General features: G+C 33.3%; 1 protein-coding gene and 1 pseudogene across 1 annotated transcript; both read right to left on the reverse strand.

Moving 5' to 3' along the window:
* Positions 1–1,272: 1,272 nt before the first annotated feature.
* Positions 1,273–3,128, reverse strand: LOC110648741 (beta-amyrin 28-monooxygenase-like; annotated as a pseudogene).
* A 9,631-nt stretch (positions 3,129–12,759) lies between these two features.
* On the reverse strand, positions 12,760–14,469 carry LOC131170399 (beta-amyrin 28-monooxygenase-like). The gene is made up of 3 exons (XM_058129445.1): positions 13,471–14,469; positions 13,167–13,354; positions 12,760–13,078 (listed from the first exon to the last, which is right to left on the reverse strand). The coding sequence occupies exons 1-3, from the start codon at positions 14,414–14,416 to the stop codon at positions 12,779–12,781; spliced, it is 1,434 nt and encodes a 477-aa protein (XP_057985428.1). The 5' UTR covers positions 14,417–14,469; the 3' UTR covers positions 12,760–12,778.
* Positions 14,470–19,884: the final 5,415 nt, after the last annotated feature.

Below are 19,884 nucleotides of genomic sequence, written 5' to 3' on the forward strand. Positions count from 1 at the left end.
AGTATAGTTCAGTAGGCCAGTATCTTGCTCAGATCTTTTCGACTTATGGCTTTTGAGCCACTACACTATAAGGAGATAGAGTTGTGCCTACTAACAATTTAAACTTTTGGCACAGTGATAAATGTTCGATCTAACAACTGGTATAGAGTCAAGATTATGGATTCGAATACCTAGCAGGAGTTGGATGATTATTGGCACTGAGTAGAAATAGCTTAGTGGACTAGCATCTTATACTAACACCTTAAGCTTTTGCACAGTGATAAGCACTCAATCCTAATATATAACTTTTATAAAAGTATAATATTATATCATATATAAAAAGTTAACAGAAAATTATATGCAAAAATATAAATCATAAGTCTATATAACAAGAATAATAATGTGTGGATAGATCCACATGAAGCAGTTACTTTAAAAAAAATTCAAGTTTTAATAATTATTATATTTAAATTATAAAAATTTTAATTTTAATGATTAATTTTACTAATGTCTCTAAAAATTTTCCTCCAAATTTGAAAATAATAATTTTATGAAATTTAATATTTAAAATTAATTTTACCATCAATTATGAAAATAAATTAAATATTAAAACTAAAAAATCAATTTTTTTTGTTAAAATTTGTATCTATTTAATTAGCGTCAAAATTTATAATTATTATTTGTTACGATAATTATGAATTATTATCTTAAAACAATAATTATTTTAAAAATATTTCAGCGCACAAACTCTTAAAATCTAAATTTAGTTTTTTTTATGTCACTTTAACTTTTTAATAAAACATCATTATAAGGTTGATAATTTCATTGTTGTGTTTGACTCTTAATTTCTTGAATAATATATAAGTTCAATTATCGATAAAATTACTTATTTTTAATCTAGTTGTAGACTAAAAAAAACACATGTATAATTTAGAATTTATAATATTTGTCAATTGAAGATAAATTTCTCTCTTGCTATTATATATTGAAAATATATTGTTAAAAATTTACTATAAATTTATTTGTAGATAATTTCCATGACATAAAAAAAATAAAACACTCTTTTTCAATATATTACATATGATATTGACATTTAAATGTTGGCCCTCTATATCCATTTCCACGTCCTTCCCTGCTCTTACTGTATATTATTGTTACTTGTAATGTAATGGTAAACAAATGAAACTTAAAATCCAAGATTTGTACGCATGTGTCCTAATAAATTTCACTTATAGAAATTAGAAAAGAATGTAAAGCATTTGGATTAAAATAAATAGGTATTTAGAAAATATAAGGTTACAAAAAAATAAAAAGCAAATTTTACATGCACGGCAGTATAAAAGAAAGAGAAATTATTAGGTACACTCATATTCACTCTTTATATTGCAAGAATGACCCACTTTTCTGTGAGAGATGAAACACTATTTTTTAGTGCTTCCGATGTATCTAATAATTAGTCTAAAAGAAAAGTACACGAAATTGTAGAAGTAGGATAAGTAAAGTATGAAATATTTAAGGGCTGTGAGGATTGAGGCGAATGGGAAGGCCTTTAGCGGGGATTGGGAGAGGATCAACAATAATGTTCTCCTGAGGAAGGAGCTTCTCCCATTTGAACTTTTTCACAATGTTGTGCATGAAAACCAGAATTTCCAACCTAGCATATTCTTTACCGGGGCACATCCTAGGTCCTCCTCCAAATGGAACAAACGTGTAAGGCGCAGGCCCGTTCCCATCAAACCTTGAAGGCTCGAATTTTTCTGGTTCTTGGAAACACTCGGGGTTTCTGTGTGAGGAATTGGCACTCCAGTACAACTGCAAGCCGTCACCAATTAATTGAAAAAAAAAAACAACATAAACATGAAATCAATAGCTTAACTTATTAATTATTAAAAGAACTCACCTTCCATCCCTTAGGTATTGTGTAATCAGCGTAGGTGAAGTCGGTCATGGCCTCCCGGAAAGCTCCTTGGAGGGGAGGAGCAAGTCTCATTACCTCACATGCTACGTTCCACGAGTATTTCATCTTTTGTATGTCCTCCCAATTCAACAGCTCTCCTGGAGCTTTTGCTTTTGCGATTTCCATTTGTTCTGATTATGCATATATTACCCAAGCAAAAACACCATCAACTTTAGTTTGAAGGTATTATATATATTGAAGATACATGGTTAGAGGAATTGGTCCTTTTGTGTATATGTATATATACCTTCTAAAACCTTGTTGTAGACTTGAGGCAACTCTGCAAGATATTTGACAACAAACGTTATGGCAGCACTGGCTGTGTCGTGGCCACCAATAAGCAAACCAAGAATCTTATCTGCTATTTCCATTTCATTCATATGCTGTCCGTTCTCGTCTGCTGTGGTTAGCATGTGAGACAATATATCTTGTGTTGGAGATGCCTTATTCTCCGCTAGATCTATCTTCCTTTGCTTGATTATCTTTGCCAGCTCCTTTCTCACAAAATTTGATGCTTTGATCCCGCGGTTGAAGGGTGTCCCTGGAAAATCGATAGGTATTGCTATAATCGCTGAGGCCAGAACCTCGAATGGCTTGGCGAACTTTTCCACTTGCTCGCGATCTTCCATGCTTAGGAACAAGCGACAAGCTATCGAGAAAGTGTACATCTTAGCTAAAGGGAAAACAGCCACTTGTTGTTTGTTATCCCAGTCGAATGTAAAATGCCTTTGTGCAATAACATCCATGATACTGATGTATCTTTGAAGTGCTTCTGGCTTCAGAAATTGCGGAAGAAGCTTTCTCATTCTCTTCGATTCCTCCTGCGAAGAGGTCTGGTTAGAGGAAGGGAAGATTTTGTCGACAGAGTTAGGCCACCATGCGGTGACCAGTTTGTTCTCATTGGAGAACAAGAACTTGTTCCCTGCTGCCCCACAAAACACTGCAGCTGGCTCGCAAAACAACGAGGTCTTGAAGACCTTGCTTGAAAACTTTGTCATTCGATCGAATATGAACTTCTCTGGCTGACCCTTTCTCCCGGTGCTAAGGAACTCTATGCTCTCCCCAATGAGCGGCCAGCCGGTATTGCCGGGAGGAGACTCTTTCCGCTGGAAGCATTCGATTTTTGTTTGTACATGAGGAATAAGAATGAAAGAGTACTGATGAGGACGGCAAAGGCAGTAAGCATGTCCATGTTTCTTCTTTTTTCTGTCTGTCTATCTGTTGAACTCAACAAGAAAGATGAGTAATTTGGCCAAGGGCATTTGGTTTATATAGGATCTACTCATTAAAAGAAAGCCAAACTTGCAAGACAAAAGTTAAACACTGGCATCCAATCCATATATATATTAAGCCGGCTGGTAATATTTATTCTTTTTTTTTTTGGTCAAATGGTAATATTTATTCCACAAATTAAAATTTTCTTTTTGGTATAGAGTGGGCCGTCAAATATTGCTTATGCTTTGATTCTGTTGGTGATGTGGTTTTCGAAAAAACCATAAATTCCATTTCTTTCCTAGCTTTATTCCTTTTCTCTCACTAGATATCGACACAAAAAACATGATTTGGGTTCATGAGAAAGTAGATGATACAAACGGGGTTAGGTTGGATAGATTTATGTTGCTCGATGATTTCGAATATATATATATTTTTTAGTTTAAGTTCAAGTCGAATTATTTTGAGATATGAATTTATTCAAATTATTCATTGACAGATAGTGGAACAGAACACAAGATACACATAGAGAATAATAGAAGATATCATAAAAGGATATCAATTAGGAAGGAACAGAATAGAAAGAGAATCAGGGTTGGTACTTGAAATTAATGGAGCTTGTGGATACCTTGGAAAGGAGAAGGTGAATATTGCTTGCATTCAGGAGACTAAATGGGTTGGAAAGGAAAGCAAAGAAGTGAGTAATTCAAAACACAAACTGTAGTTTACCAAAAAGAAGAGGAACAAGAACGGAGTAGGCATGATCATAGACAGGACATTGAAAAATACCGTAATAGCTGTTAAAAGAATAGGAGATAGAATTATACTAGTAAAACTAATACTAGAAGGAGAAACGATAAATATAGTTAGTGCTTATGCCCCACAAATAGGACTAGATAGTGAGAGTAAACAAATATTTTGGGAAAATATGAATGATCTAATGCAAAGCATACCGAATAAAGAGAATGTTCTCATCAGTGGAGATTTGAATAGACATGTAGAAAGTAATAGGCAATGTTATGAGAATGTTCATTGAGGTTTTAGTTTTGGTAGCCGAAATGAGGAGGGGAAAAGCATCCTAGATTTTGCCATGGGATACGACTTAATACTAGCAAATACCTACTTTATAAAAAGGAAGTTGCATTTAGTGACTTTCAAAAGTGGACAACATAGAAGCTAAATTGACTTTCTCTTAACCAGAAAGACAAATAGAGCTCTATGCAAGGATTGTAAGGTTATTCCGAGAGAGGCTTTAACAAGTTAATATTGATTAGTGGTCTTGGATATCAAGTTTAGGAACAATTCAAGTAAGGCTAAAAGAAATATTGTAGCTCGAACAAGGTGGTGGGAGTTCAAAGGAGTAAAGCAAGTGAAGTTCAAAAATGAGCTTCTTGAGTCTAAAGCATGGAAGCTGGATGTGGATGCCAATGGTATGTGGATATAGATGACATCAAAAATTAGAAAAGTAACTAGAAAAGTACTTGGAGAGTCTAGAGAATATGAACTACCCTTAAAAGAGAGATGATAGTGGAATGAGGAAGTACAAAAGGCAGTGAAGAGAAAGAGGGAATGGTATAAGAAATTACCTAAGTGTGATAATAATGAGGCTTATGAACAGTATAAGATAGCAAAGAAAGAGGTAAAAAAGACGATTAGTCAAGTAAGAGTGCATGCCTTTAAAAAGTTATATGAAAAACTTGAAACTAAAGAAGGAGAGAAATATATTTTTAGATTAGCAAGGATGAGAGAAAAGAAATGTCAAGATTTCAATCAAGTTAGATGCATTATGGATAAAGAAGGAAAAGTGTTGGTAAAAGATGAAGACATTAAAAAAAGATGGAGAAATTATTTTGATAACCTTTTTAATAATAGTCAAAGTAATAATAACGTGAATATAGACTACAGAAAAATAGAAAAAAATGTGAATTACAATAGAAGGATTAGATCTTTAGAAGTAAAAGAAGCACTTAAGAGAATGAAAGTGGGTAAAACCTGTGGACCTGATAGAATACTAATTAAAGTGTGGAAGTATTTGGGAGATGTGGGAGTGGCATAATTAACTAAATTATTTAATGAGATTCTAAACTCAAAGAAAATGCCTGATGAATGGAGGAGGAGTATTTTAGTACCTATTTTTAAAAATAAGAGAGACATACAGAGTTGCTCAAACTGTAGGGAAATTAAACTAATGAGCAATACTATAAAATTGTAGGAGAGAGTTGTGGAACATCGACTATGTCATGACACTTTTATCTCCCCTAATCAATTTAGTTTCATGCTCGGTCGTTCAACTATGGAAGTGATTTTTCTGATTAGAAGCTTAATGGAGAAATATAGAGATGTGAAGAAAGATCTACATATGATTTTTATCAATTTGGAGAAGGCTTATAATAGTATTTCAAGAGATGTCTTATGGAGATTGTTAGAATAAAAGAGGGTATCTATTAGGTACATACAAATGTTGAAAGATATGTATGAAGGAGCAACTACTATTGTGCACACAGTGGAAGGAGACACAAGAGATTTTCTTATCTCAGTTGGATTACACCAAAGTTTAGCCGTGAGCCCTTACCTTTTTATATTAGCTCTAGATGAATTGATGAAACATAAACAAAAAAAATATCCCTTGGTGCATGATGTTTGCAGATGATATAGTTCTTATAGATGAGACGCGAGAAGGAGTCAAGAGAAAGTTAAAGCTTTAAAGAAATACTCTAAAGTCAAAGAGTTTTAAGTTAAGTAGGACGAAGACAGAATACATGCATTTCATATTCAGTGAAGGCCGAACTGGTGATAGGGAATGAGTTAATTTCGGTAGAGTGGTATTGCCCCAAAGTAATTATTTTAAATATCTCGACTCAATCCTTTAAATAGATGGGGCATGTGAGGAGGATGTTAGTCATTGGATTAAAGCTGGATGGTTAAAGTGGAGACATGTCACGGGAGTTTTATGTAATCACAAGATTCCCAATAAGTTGAAAAGAAAATTTTACTGTACAACCATACAACCGGCCATGTTATATGGTAATGAGTATTGGGTAATGAAGGAGCCGTATGTGTCTAAGATGAGAATTACAGAGATGAGAATGTTAAGATAGATGAGTGACCATACTAGACTAAATAAAGTCAGTAATGAGAGTATTAAAGAAAATATAGGAGTGGTGCTAATTAAGGATAAGTTGAGAGAAGAGAGATTAAGGTGGTTTGGTCATATGAAGTATAGACATATGTAGGCTCTAGTTAGACAAGTAAAGCACATTGAGTTAGAGGATAGAAAGAAAAAAAAAAGGGGTAGACCTAAACTGACTTGGAGGAGAGTAATACAATATGATCTAGAAGCATTACACATTTTTTAGGATTTAACCCAAAATCATTTAGAGTGGAAAAAGAGAATCTATATAGCCAACTCCAAATAAATTTTTTGGATAAAGACTTAGTTGAGTTGAGTTGAGTATTCATTAACATGTTATACAAATGAATTTATAGTTAAATACAAATTAATTTATGAGTTGCATTCATTTTAGTTAAAATCTAAATTCACAGCCTCAATTTTACAAATTATTTAAATTTTGTATTTATATTAAAACTAAGCTTTTTTCCTTGCTTTGTGTACATATAATTAATATTGATATATTACTTAATTGAATAAAAATATGAATATATAGTTTTTTCTATATATTTATATTTAATTTATTTAAAATATTATAAAAATATAAAAAAAAATACAAAGAATAAATATAAATTGAAAGTTAATATAAAGAATAAATATTAAAATATAAAAAACTATATAAATAAATCTTATAAGATGAAAATCACTTTAATGATATCTATGCAAATTGTTTATCATCTTTTTCTAATGATTCAGTAAGTTTTAAGAGAAAATTTTGATTAGATGTTGTATTTTCTCTTTGCATTAAGAGGCAACTAAACTCCGCCTAAGTAGTTTGCGCTTAGCCGGTCCCAAGCCCGGATAAAGGAGGAGGGTTGCGGTAGGTGACAACCAGCGTAAAAATTTCGTCACACCCTATGATATGGATTCAAATGATATAAACGCTGGGGCGTCCTCTACTAACGACGCGCTACATCGGAGCCCGGGTGTAGTGATAAATATGCAAGGGTGTAGGGCGTTCACCGAAAGCGACGCGCCATGCTACGCCGGGTGTGGTGTTAAGTGAGCAAGGGTTCCCACATCATGGACGGGTGTGGGTAAAGAAGTTAGTCCATAGGACAGATAATAGAACAAATAGTGAAACAGAACACAAGATAGACATAGAAAATAATAGAAGATATCATAGAAGGAGACCAATTAGGAAGGAGCAGGATAGGAGGATGATCAGGGTTGGTACTTGGAATGTTGGATCACTTACAGGAAAATTAATGGAACTTGTGGATACCTTGGAAAGGAGAAGGGTGAATATTGCTTGCATTCAGGAGACTAAATGGGTAGGAGAGAAAAGTAAGGAAGTGGGTAATTCAGGGTACAAATTGTGGTTTACCGGAAAGGAGAGAAACAAGAACGGAGTGGGTATAATCATAGACAGGACATTGAAAGACGCAGTAGTAGCTGTGAAAAGAGTAGGAGATAGAATTATACTAGTAAAGCTAGTACTAGACGGAGAAACAATAAATATAGTTAGTGCTTATGCCCCACAAATAGGACTAGACAGTGAGAGTAAACAAAGGTTTTGGGAAGATATGGATGATTTAATGCAAAGCATACCGAATGAAGAGAATGTTTTCATTGGTGGAGATTTGAATGGACATGTAGGAAGTAATAGGCAAGGTTATGAGAATGTTCATGGAGGTTTTGGTTTTGGCAGTCGAAATGAGGAGGGAAAAAGCATCCTGGATTTTGCTATGGCATACGACCTAATACTAGCAAATACCTACTTTATAAAAAGAGAGTCACATTTAGTGACTTTCAAAAGTGGGCAACATAGAAGCCAAATCGACTTCCTCTTAACCAGGAAGACAAATAGAGCTCTATGCAAGGATTGCAAGGTCATTCCAGGAGAGGCTTTAACAAGTCAACATAGGTTGGTGGTCTTGGATGTCAAGTTTAGGAACAATTCAAGTAAGATCAGAAGAAATAGTGTAGCTCGAACAAAGTGGTGGGAGTTCAAAGGAGTAAAGCAAGTGAAGTTCAAAAATGAGCTTCTTGAGTCTGAAGTATGGAAGCTAGATGTGGAGGCCAATGATATGTGGATACAGATGGCATCAAAGATTAGAGAAGTAGCTAGAAAAGTACTTGGGGAATCTAAAGGACATGGACCACCCTCAAAAGAGAGATGGTGGTGGAATGAAGAAGTACAAAACGCGCTGAAGAGACAACGGGACTGGTATAAGAAATTACCTAAATGTGATAATAATGAGGCATATGAACAGTACAAGATAGCAAAGAAAGAGGCAAAAAAGGCAGTTAGCCAAGCAAGAGCACAGGCCTTTGAAAAGTTATATGAGAAACTTGGAACTAAAGAAGGGGAGAAAGATATTTATAGATTAGCAAGGAGTAGAGAAAGGCAATGTCAAGATCTCAATCAAGTTAGGTGCATTAAGGATAAAGAAGGAAAAGTGTTGGTGAAAGATGAGGACATTAAAGAAAGATGGAGAAATTATTTTAATGATCTCTTTAGTAATAGTCAAAATGGAAATAGCGTGAATATAGATTATAGAACAATAGAAAAGAATGTAAATTATACTAGAAGGATTAGATCTTTAGAAGTAAAGGAAGCACTTAAGAGAATGAAAGTAGGTAAAGCCTGTGGACCCGATGAAATACCAATTGAAGTGTGGAAGTATTTGGGAGATATGGGAGTGGCATGGTTAACTAAATTATTTAATAAGATTCTAAACTCAAAGAAAATGCCTGATGAATGGAGGAAGAGTATTTTAGTACCTATTTTTAAAAATAAGGGAGACATACAGAGTTGCTCAAACTATAGGGGAATTAAACTCATGAGCCATACTATGAAGTTGTGGGAGAGAGTTGTGGAGCATCGACTACGTCATGATACTTCTATCTCTCTCAATCAATTTGGTTTCATGCCTGGTTGTTCAACTATGGAAGCGATCTTTCTCATTAGAAGCTTGATGGAGAAATATAGAGATGGGAAGAAAGATCTACACATGGTTTTTATTGATTTGGAGAAGGCTTATGATAGTGTTCCAAGAGAGGTCTTATGGAATGCGTTAGAACAAAAGAGGGTATCTATTAGGTACATACAAGTATTGAAAGATATGTATGAAGGAGCAACTACTATTGTGCGCAAAGGGAGGGGACACAAGAGATTTTCCGATCTCAATTGGATTACACCAAGGATCACCATAAGCCCTTACCTTTTACATTAGTTTTAGATGAACTGAAACATATACAAGAGAGTATTCCTTGGTGCATGATGTTTGCGGATGATATTGTTCTGATAGATGAGACACGAGAAGGAGTCAATAGGAAGCTAGAACTTTGGAGAAGTACTCTAGAGTCAAAGGGTTTTAAGTTAAGTAGAACGAAGACAGAATACATGCATTGCAAGTTCAGTGAAGGCCAAACTGGTGATAGGGAAGGAGTTAGTTTGAATGGAGTGGCACTGTCCCAAAGTAATCGCTTTAAATATCTAGGCTCAGTCCTTCAAGTAGATGGGGGATGTGAGGAGGATGTTAGTCATAGGATTAAAGCCGGATGGTTGAAGTGGAGACGTGCTACGGGAGTTTTATGTGATCGTAAGATTCCCAATAAATTAAAAGGAAAATTTTACCGTACAGCCATACGACCGGCTATGCTATATGGTAGTGAGTGTTGGGCACTGAAAGAGTCGTATGCATCTAAGATAAGAGTTGCAGAGATGAGAATGTTAAGGTGGATGAGTGGTCATACTAGACTAGATAAAGTCCGTAATGAAAGTATTAGAGAAAAGGTAGGAGTGGTGCCAATTAAAGATAAGTTGAGAGAAGGGAGATTGAGGTGGTTTGGTCATGTGAAGCGTAGACATACGGAGGCTCCAGTTAGACAAGTAGAGCACATTAGACTAGAGGATAGAAAGAAAAAAAGGGGTAGACCTAAATTGACTTGGAGGAGAGTAGTACAGCATGACTTAGAAGCATTACACATTTCTGAGGATTTAACCCAAAATCGTTCAGAGTGGAAAAAGCGAATCCATATAGCCGACCCCAAATTTTTGGGATAAAGGCTTAGTTGAGTTGAGTTGAGTTGAGTATTAAGAGGCAACTAATTTGATTTTTAATGTGTGATATTAGTTTATATAGTTTATAATTATAACCTTTAATTTTACTAATATTAATTAAATTATAATTATTGTCATAAGTTTTTTTTATTATGAAGAATTAAGTATATGATTTTATAATTATAGTTAAAAGTAAAAAGGTTACTTTGGTTTATATAATTTATAATTATGATTCTTAGTTTTACTAGTATTAATGATATTGTAACAATTGTCATTATTTTTTTTCATTAAATGTCTTATAAGTTTATTAGTATCATCAATTGATGTTGTAAAATTATTAGTAGAACATAAACAAAATGGATAAATAAGAAAAAAATTTTAATAAAGCATCATTTGGTGAAGTTATTTTAAGACTGATTTTATTATATATATTATATAGATATAGATAAATATAGATGAGTTGATTGCTTTGATTTGGACAAATTTAGATGGTAATGGTGAATTCAATCAAAGTTTATATCAGAAAGGGACTTCGTTGAATTACTAATTTCATCACATAAACAAATTAAGGACATAACTTACTAATGTTTTCAAATTTCAAGTCGAGTAACTTGCTGTTTGTTGTTTGCTAATGGACTTTAGTTTATTGTTGCTTCCTTTAAGGGCCAATGCCTACGGTTCTCCGTGAAGCGATGCCTTGTCAGTTAAATCTCTGCAGCTTTTGTTTGGTATGTTCAACACTGGCGGATCTATCAACAACCACAAATATAGAATCATGACCTCTCCTAGACCTAGGCAAACCCAAAATAAAATCCATAGAAGTATCAGTCCAAGGTTCCTTAGGAACAGGCAAGGGTGTGTAAAGACCATTTGGCATTACTCTAGACTTTGCTTTCTTACATTCAACACACCTAGAACACATTCGATCAACATCTTTCCTCATATGTGGCCAAAAGAAGTGTTCTTGCAATATGTTTAAAGTCTTAGCAACACCAAAATGTCCCATCAAACCACCACTATGTGACTCCAAAACAAGCAAGTCTCGCATAGAGCATTTAGGCACACACAATTTATTCTCCTTAAACAAGTATCCATCATGCCTATAAAATTTCTGAAATGCACTTTTCTCACAAGTAGCATATACATTACAAAAATCTGCATCATCAACATACAATTCTTTCATGAACTCAAAACCAAGCAATTTTGCATCAAGTGTAGACAAAAGTGCATGTCTCCTAGAAAGTGCATCAGCTACAAGATTCCCTTCATTTCGTCCCATGTCTCCACTGTTCGTTGCCCATTTCTCCTCCTCCTACTCAACAACTGATCCCACCATACAATTGCATACTCTTTGAATTCTACAGCTGCTAACTTCACTTTCTTTTCTTCAGAATAATGGTGGCACTCAAAAATCAACTCCACCTGTCTCTCCCACTCCAAATAAACTTCTGGATTATCCTTCCCATGAAAAGGTGGAATTTGCATCTTTATACTAGCTAAATTCCCATCAACTCTCTCCTCATTTCCATCTCTATCCCAATGATCACCGAGCCTAAAATTTCTGCCACCCCTTCTTCCCCTAGGCCCTCTACCCCTAGCGTCAAAATTTATAATTATTATTTGTTACGATAATTATGAATTATTATCTTAAAACAATAATTATTTTAAAAATATTTCAGCGCACAAACTCTTAAAATCTAAATTTAGTTTTTTTTATGTCACTTTAACTTTTTAATAAAACATCATTATAAGGTTGATAATTTCATTGTTGTGTTTGACTCTTAATTTCTTGAATAATATATAAGTTCAATTATCGATAAAATTACTTATTTTTAATCTAGTTGTAGACTAAAAAAAACACATGTATAATTTAGAATTTATAATATTTGTCAATTGAAGATAAATTTCTCTCTTGCTATTATATATTGAAAATATATTGTTAAAAATTTACTATAAATTTATTTATAGATAATTTCCATGACATAAAAAAAATAAAACACTCTTTTTCAATATATTACATATGATATTGACATTTAAATGTTGGCCCTCTATATCCATTTCCACGTCCTTCCTTGCTCTTACTGTATATTATTGTTACTTGTAATGTAATGGTAAACAAATGAAACTTAAAATCCAAGATTTGTACGCATGTGTCCTAATAAATTTCACTTATAGAAATTAGAAAAGAATGTAAAGCATTTGGATTAAAATAAATAGGTATTTAGAAAATATAAGGTTACAAAAAAATAAAAAGCAAATTTTACATGCACGGCAGTATAAAAGAAAGAGAAATTATTAGGTACACTCATATTCACTCTTTATATTGCAAGAATGACCCACTTTTCTGTGAGAGATGAAACACTATTTTTTAGTGCTTCCGCTATATCTAATAATTAGTCTAAAAGAAAAGTACACGAAATTGTAGAAGTAGGATAAGTAAAGTATGAAATATTTAAGGGCTGTGAGGATTGAGGCGAATGGGAAGGCCTTTAGCGGGGATTGGGAGAGGATCAACAATAATGTTCTCCTGAGGAAGGAGCTTCTCCCATTTGAACTTTTTCACAATGTTGTGCATGAAAACCAGAATTTCCAACCTAGCATATTCTTTACCGGGGCACATCCTAGGTCCTCCTCCAAATGGAACAAACGTGTAAGGCGCAGGCCCGTTCCCATCAAACCTTGAAGGCTCGAATTTTTCTGGTTCTGGGAAACACTCGGGATTTCTGTGTGAGGAATTGGCACTCCAGTACAACTGCAAGCCGTCACCAATTAATTGAAAAAAAAAAACAACATAAACATGAAATCAATAGCTTAACTTATTAATTATTAAAAGAACTCACCTTCCATCCCTTAGGTATTGTGTAATCAGCGTAGGTGAAGTCGGTCATGGCCTCCCGGAAAGCTCCTTGGAGGGGAGGAGCAAGTCTCATTACCTCACATGCTACGTTCCACGAGTATTTCATCTTTTGTATGTCCTCCCAATTCAACAGCTCTCCTGGAGCTTTTGCTTTTGCGATTTCCATTTGTTCTGATTATGCATATATTACCCAAGCAAAAACACCATCAACTTTAGTTTGAAGGTATTATATATATTGAAGATACATGGTTAGAGGAATTGGTCCTTTTGTGTATATGTATATATACCTTCTAAAACCTTGTTGTAGACTTGAGGCAACTCTGCAAGATATTTGACAACAAACGTTATGGCAGCACTGGCTGTGTCGTGGCCACCAATAAGCAAACCAAGAATCTTATCTGCTATTTCCATTTCATTCATATGCTGTCCGTTCTCGTCTGCTGTGGTTAGCATGTGAGACAATATATCTTGTGTTGGAGATGCCTTATTCTCCGCTAGATCTATCTTCCTTTGCTTGATTATCTTTGCCAGCTCCTTTCTCACAAAATTTGATGCTTTGATCCCGCGGTTGAAGGGTGTCCCTGGAAAATCGATAGGTATTGCTATAATCGCTGAGGCCAGAACCTCGAATGGCTTGGCGAACTTTTCCACTTGCTCGCGATCTTCCATGCTTAGGAACAAGCGACAAGCTATCGAGAAAGTGTACATCTTAGCTAAAGGGAAAACAGCCACTTGTTGTTTGTTATCCCAGTCGAATGTAAAATGCCTTTGTGCAATAACATCCATGATACTGATGTATCTTTGAAGTGCTTCTGGCTTCAGAAATTGCGGAAGAAGCTTTCTCATTCTCTTCGATTCCTCCTGCGAAGAGGTCTGGTTAGAGGAAGGGAAGATTTTGTCGACAGAGTTAGGCCACCATGCGGTGACCAGTTTGTTCTCATTGGAGAACAAGAACTTGTTCCCTGCTGCCCCACAAAACACTGCAGCTGGCTCGCAAAACAACGAGGTCTTGAAGACCTTGCTTGAAAACTTTGTCATTCGATCGAATATGAACTTCTCTGGCTGACCCTTTCTCCCGGTGCTAAGGAACTCTATGCTCTCCCCAATGAGCGGCCAGCCGGTATTGCCGGGAGGGAGACTCTTTCCGCTGGAAGCATTCGATTTTTGTTTGTACATGAGGAATAAGAATGAAAGAGTACTGATGAGGACGGCAAAGGCAGTAAGCATGTCCATGTTTCTTCTTTTTTCTGTCTGTCTATCTGTTGAACTCAACAAGAAAGATGAGTAATTTGGCCAAGGGCATTTGGTTTATATAGGATCTACTCATTAAAAGAAAGCCAAACTTGCAAGACAAAAGTTAAACACTGGCATCCAATCCATATATATATTAAGCCGGCTGGTAATATTTATTCTTTTTTTTTTTGGTCAAATGGTAATATTTATTCCACAAATTAAAATTTTCTTTTTGGTATAGAGTGGGCCGTCAAATATTGCTTATGCTTTGATTCTGTTGGTGATGTGGTTTTCGAAAAAACCATAAATTCCATTTCTTTCCTAGCTTTATTCCTTTTCTCTCACTAGATATCGACACAAAAAACATGATTTGGGTTCATGAGAAAGTAGATGATACAAACGGGGTTAGGTTGGATAGATTTATGTTGCTCGATGATTTCGTATATATATATATTTTTTAGTTTAAGTTCAAGTCGAATTATTTTGAGATATGAATTTATTCAAATTATTCATTGACAGATAGTGGAACAGAACACAAGATACACATAGAGAATAATAGAAGATATCATAAAAGGATATCAATTAGGAAGGAACAGAATAGAAAGAGAATCAGGGTTGGTACTTGAAATTAATGGAGCTTGTGGATACCTTGGAAAGGAGAAGGTGAATATTGCTTGCATTTAGGAGACTAAATGGGTTGGAAGGAAAGCAAAGAAGTGAGTAATTCAAAACACAAACTGTAGTTTACCAAAAAGAAGAGGAACAAGAACGGAGTAGGCATGATCATAGACAGGACATTGAAAAATACCGTAATAGCTGTTAAAAGAATAGGAGATAGAATTATACTAGTAAAACTAGTACTAGAAGGAGAAACGATAAATATAGTTAGTGCTTATGCCCCACAAATAGGACTAGATAGTGAGAGTAAACAAATATTTTGGGAAAATATGAATGATCTAATGCAAAGCATACCGAATAAAGAGAATGTTCTCATCAGTGGAGATTTGAATAGACATGTAGAAAGTAATAGGCAATGTTATGAGAATGTTCATTGAGGTTTTAGTTTTGGTAGCCGAAATGAGGAGGGGAAAAGCATCCTAGATTTTGCCATGGGATACGACCTAATACTAGCAAATACCTACTTTATAAAAAGGAAGTTGCATTTAGTGACTTTCAAAAGTGGACAACATAGAAGCTAAATTGACTTTCTCTTAACCAGAAAGACAAATAGAGCTCTATGCAAGGATTGTAAGGTTATTCCGAGAGAGGCTTTAACAAGTTAATATTGATTAGTGGTCTTGGATATCAAGTTTAGGAACAATTCAAGTAAGGCTAAAAGAAATATTGTAGCTCGAACAAGGTGGTGGGAGTTCAAAGGAGTAAAGCAAGTGAAGTTCAAAAATGAGCTTCTTGAGTCTAAAGCATGGAAGCTGGATGTGGATGCCAATGGTATGTGGATATAGATGACATCAAAAATTAGAAAAGTAACTAGAAAAGTACTTGGAGAGTCTAGAGAATATGAACTACCCTTAAAAGAGAGATGATAGTGGAATGAGGAAGTACAAAAGGCAGTGAAGAGAAAGAGGGAATGGTATAAGAAATTACCTAAGTGTGATAATAATGAGGCTTATGAACAGTATAAGATAGCAAAGAAAGAGGTAAAAAAGACGATTAGTCAAGTAAGAGTGCATGCCTTTAAAAAGTTATATGAAAAACTTGAAACTAAAGAAGGAGAGAAATATATTTTTAGATTAGCAAGGATGAGAGAAAAGAAATGTCAAGATTTCAATCAAGTTAGATGCATTATGGATAAAGAAGGAAAAGTGTTGGTAAAAGATGAAGACATTAAAAAAAGATGGAGAAATTATTTTGATAACCTTTTTAATAATAGTCAAAGTAATAATAACGTGAATATAGACTACAGAAAAATAGAAAAAAATGTGAATTACAATAGAAGGATTAGATCTTTAGAAGTAAAAGAAGCACTTAAGAGAATGAAAGTGGGTAAAACCTGTGGACCTGATAGAATACTAATTAAAGTGTGGAAGTATTTGGGAGATGTGGGAGTGTCATAATTAACTAAATTATTTAATGAGATTCTAAACTCAAAGAAAATGCCTGATGAATGGAGGAGGAGTATTTTAGTACCTATTTTTAAAAATAAGAGAGACATACAGAGTTGCTCAAATTGTAGGAAAATTAAACTAATGAGCAATACTATAAAATTGTAGGAGAGAGTTGTGGAACATCGACTATGTCATGACACTTTTATCTCCCCTAATCAATTTAGTTTCATGCTCGGTCGTTCAACTATGGAAGCGATTTTTCTGATTAGAAGCTTAATGGAGAAATATAGAGATGTGAAGAAAGATCTACATATGATTTTTATCAATTTGGAGAAGGCTTATAATAGTATTTCAAGAGATGTCTTATGGAGATTGTTAGAATAAAAGAGGGTATCTATTAGGTACATACAAATGTTGAAAGATATGTATGAAGGAGCAACTACTATTGTGCACACAGTGGAAGGAGACACAAGAGATTTTCTTATCTCAGTTGGATTACACCAAAGTTTAGCCGTGAGCCCTTACCTTTTTATATTAGCTCTAGATGAATTGATGAAACATAAACAAAAAAAATATCCCTTGGTGCATGATGTTTGCAGATGATATAGTTCTTATAGATGAGACGCGAGAAGAAGTCAAGAGAAAGTTAAAGCTTTAAAGAAATACTCTAAAGTCAAAGAGTTTTAAGTTAAGTAGGACGAAGACAGAATACATGCATTTCATATTCAGTGAAGGCCGAACTGGTGATAGGGAATGAGTTAATTTCGGTAGAGTGGTATTGCCCCAAAGTAATTATTTTAAATATCTCGACTCAATCCTTTAAATAGATGGGGCATGTGAGGAGGATGTTAGTCATTGGATTAAAGCTGGATGGTTAAAGTGGAGACATGTCACGGGAGTTTTATGTAATCACAAGATTCCCAATAAGTTGAAAAGAAAATTTTACTGTACAACCATACAACCGGCCATGTTATATGGTAATGAGTATTGGGTAATGAAGGAGCCGTATGTGTCTAAGATGAGAATTACAGAGATGAGAATGTTAAGATAGATGAGTGACCATACTAGACTAAATAAAGTCAGTAATGAGAGTATTAAAGAAAATATAGGAGTGGTGCTAATTAAGGATAAGTTGAGAGAAGAGAGATTAAGGTGGTTTGGTCATATGAAGTATAGACATATGTAGGCTCTAGTTAGACAAGTAAAGCATATTGAGTTAGAGGATAGAAAGAAAAAAAAAGGGGTAGACCTAAACTGACTTGGAGGAGAGTAATACAATATAATCTAGAAGCATTACACATTTTTTAGGATTTAACCCAAAATCATTTAGAGTGGAAAAAGAGAATCTATATAGCCAACTCCAAATAAATTTTTTGGATAAAGACTTAGTTGAGTTGAGTTGAGTATTCATTAACATGTTATACAAATGAATTTATAGTTAAATACAAATTAATTTATGAGTTGCATTCATTTTAGTTAAAATCTAAATTCACAGCCTCAATTTTACAAATTATTTAAATTTTGTATTTATATTAAAACTAAGCTTTTTTCCTTGCTTTGTGTACATATAATTAATATTGATATATTACTTAATTGAATAAAAATATGAATATATAGTTTTTTCTATATATTTATATTTAATTTATTTAAAATATTATAAAAATATAAAAAAATACAAAGAATAAATATAAATTGAAAGTTAATATAAAGAATAAATATTAAAATATAAAAAACTATATAAATAAATCTTATAAGATGAAAATCACTTTAATGATATCTATGCAAATTGTTTATCATCTTTTTCTAATGATTCAGTAAGTTTTAAGAGAAAATTTTGATTAGATGTTGTATTTTCTCTTTGCATTAAGAGGCAACTAATTTGATTTTTAATGTGTGATATTAGTTTATATAGTTTATAATTATGACTTTTAATTTTACTAATATTAATTAAATTATAATTATTGTCATAAGTTTTTTTTTATTATGAAGAATTAAGTATATGATTTTATAATTATAGTTAAAAGTAAAAAGGTTACTTTGGTTTATATAATTTATAATTATGATTCTTAGTTTTACTAGTATTAATGATATTGTAACAATTGTCATTATTTTTTTTTCATTAAATGTCTTATAAGTTTATTAGTATCATCAATTGATGTTGTAAAATTATTAGTAGAACATAAACAAAATGGATAAATAAGAAAAAAATTTTAATAAAGCATCATTTGGTGAAGTTATTTTAAGACTGATTTTATTATATATATTATATAGATATAGATAAATATAGATGAGTTGATTGCTTTGATTTGGACAAATTTAGATGGTAATGGTGAATTCAATCAAAGTTTATATCAGAAAGGGACTTCGTTGAATTACTAATTTCATCACATAAACAAATTAAGGACATAACTTACTAATGTTTTCAAATTTCAAGTCGAGTAACTTGCTGTTTGTTGTTTGCTAATGGACTTTAGTTTATTGTTGCTTCCTTTAAGGGCCAATTCAACCAAAATGGTTTAATCTGTCAATTAAACAAATCCGCCAGTGTTGAACATACCAAACAAAAGCTGCAGAGATTTAACTGACAAGGCATCGCTTCACGGAGAACCGTAGGCATTGGTGAAGCCAGCCAGGTTCTGTTCTTCCAATGCTATGCAAAATTATCTTCCGATGTCAAAAATAAAATAAAAATCAACCGAACACGTGCATCATGGTATTTCACCAACAAAACTTTTCTCTATAAGTTATTAAACACAAAATCAATAATTTTTTAAAAGTTGAAACATTTTATTTTTTTAATTATTTAATGAAAAAAAATTTCCTGAAAAATGTATGATTCTTATTTGTTGATTTAAAATTTCTTCTCTTTATATGATTTTGGTTGTCTCTTAAATTTTAAATTACGTGTGAGAAAAAGCATATATATATATATATATATATATATATATATATATATATATATATATATATATATATATATATATATATATATATATATATATATATATATATATATATTTTATAAAATGTCAGGACTTAATTGTAAGAATTTTTTTCTTAAAAAAAAAATTATTTTGAGCTTGATTGTAAAATAGACAAATTTTAAAACTGTTCCAAAAGCGTTCTGCTGCTCCACAGTTTACCTGCTACAAAAGTCCACGCCGATAAATCAATTCAAGGAATCCTACACTAATCATCTTGACTTTTCTACCCACTTGTCAGACATGAGCACAAGCATGTTTCAGTTCTCCATGGTTATAATTTGATATGGATCGACGATTCAATAGTTGAAATAATTTTTTAATTTTTTTCAAAATCACTGCTCAAACCAGATCAAACTGTCAGTTCTAATTCATTCCAAGCAGAAAGGGATTGGGATTGGCTCCCTGGACAATTCTGGTC

Source organism: Hevea brasiliensis, chromosome 11, assembly GCF_030052815.1.
Source record: "Hevea brasiliensis isolate MT/VB/25A 57/8 chromosome 11, ASM3005281v1, whole genome shotgun sequence".
Classification (NCBI taxonomy): Eukaryota; Viridiplantae; Streptophyta; class Magnoliopsida; order Malpighiales; family Euphorbiaceae; genus Hevea; species Hevea brasiliensis.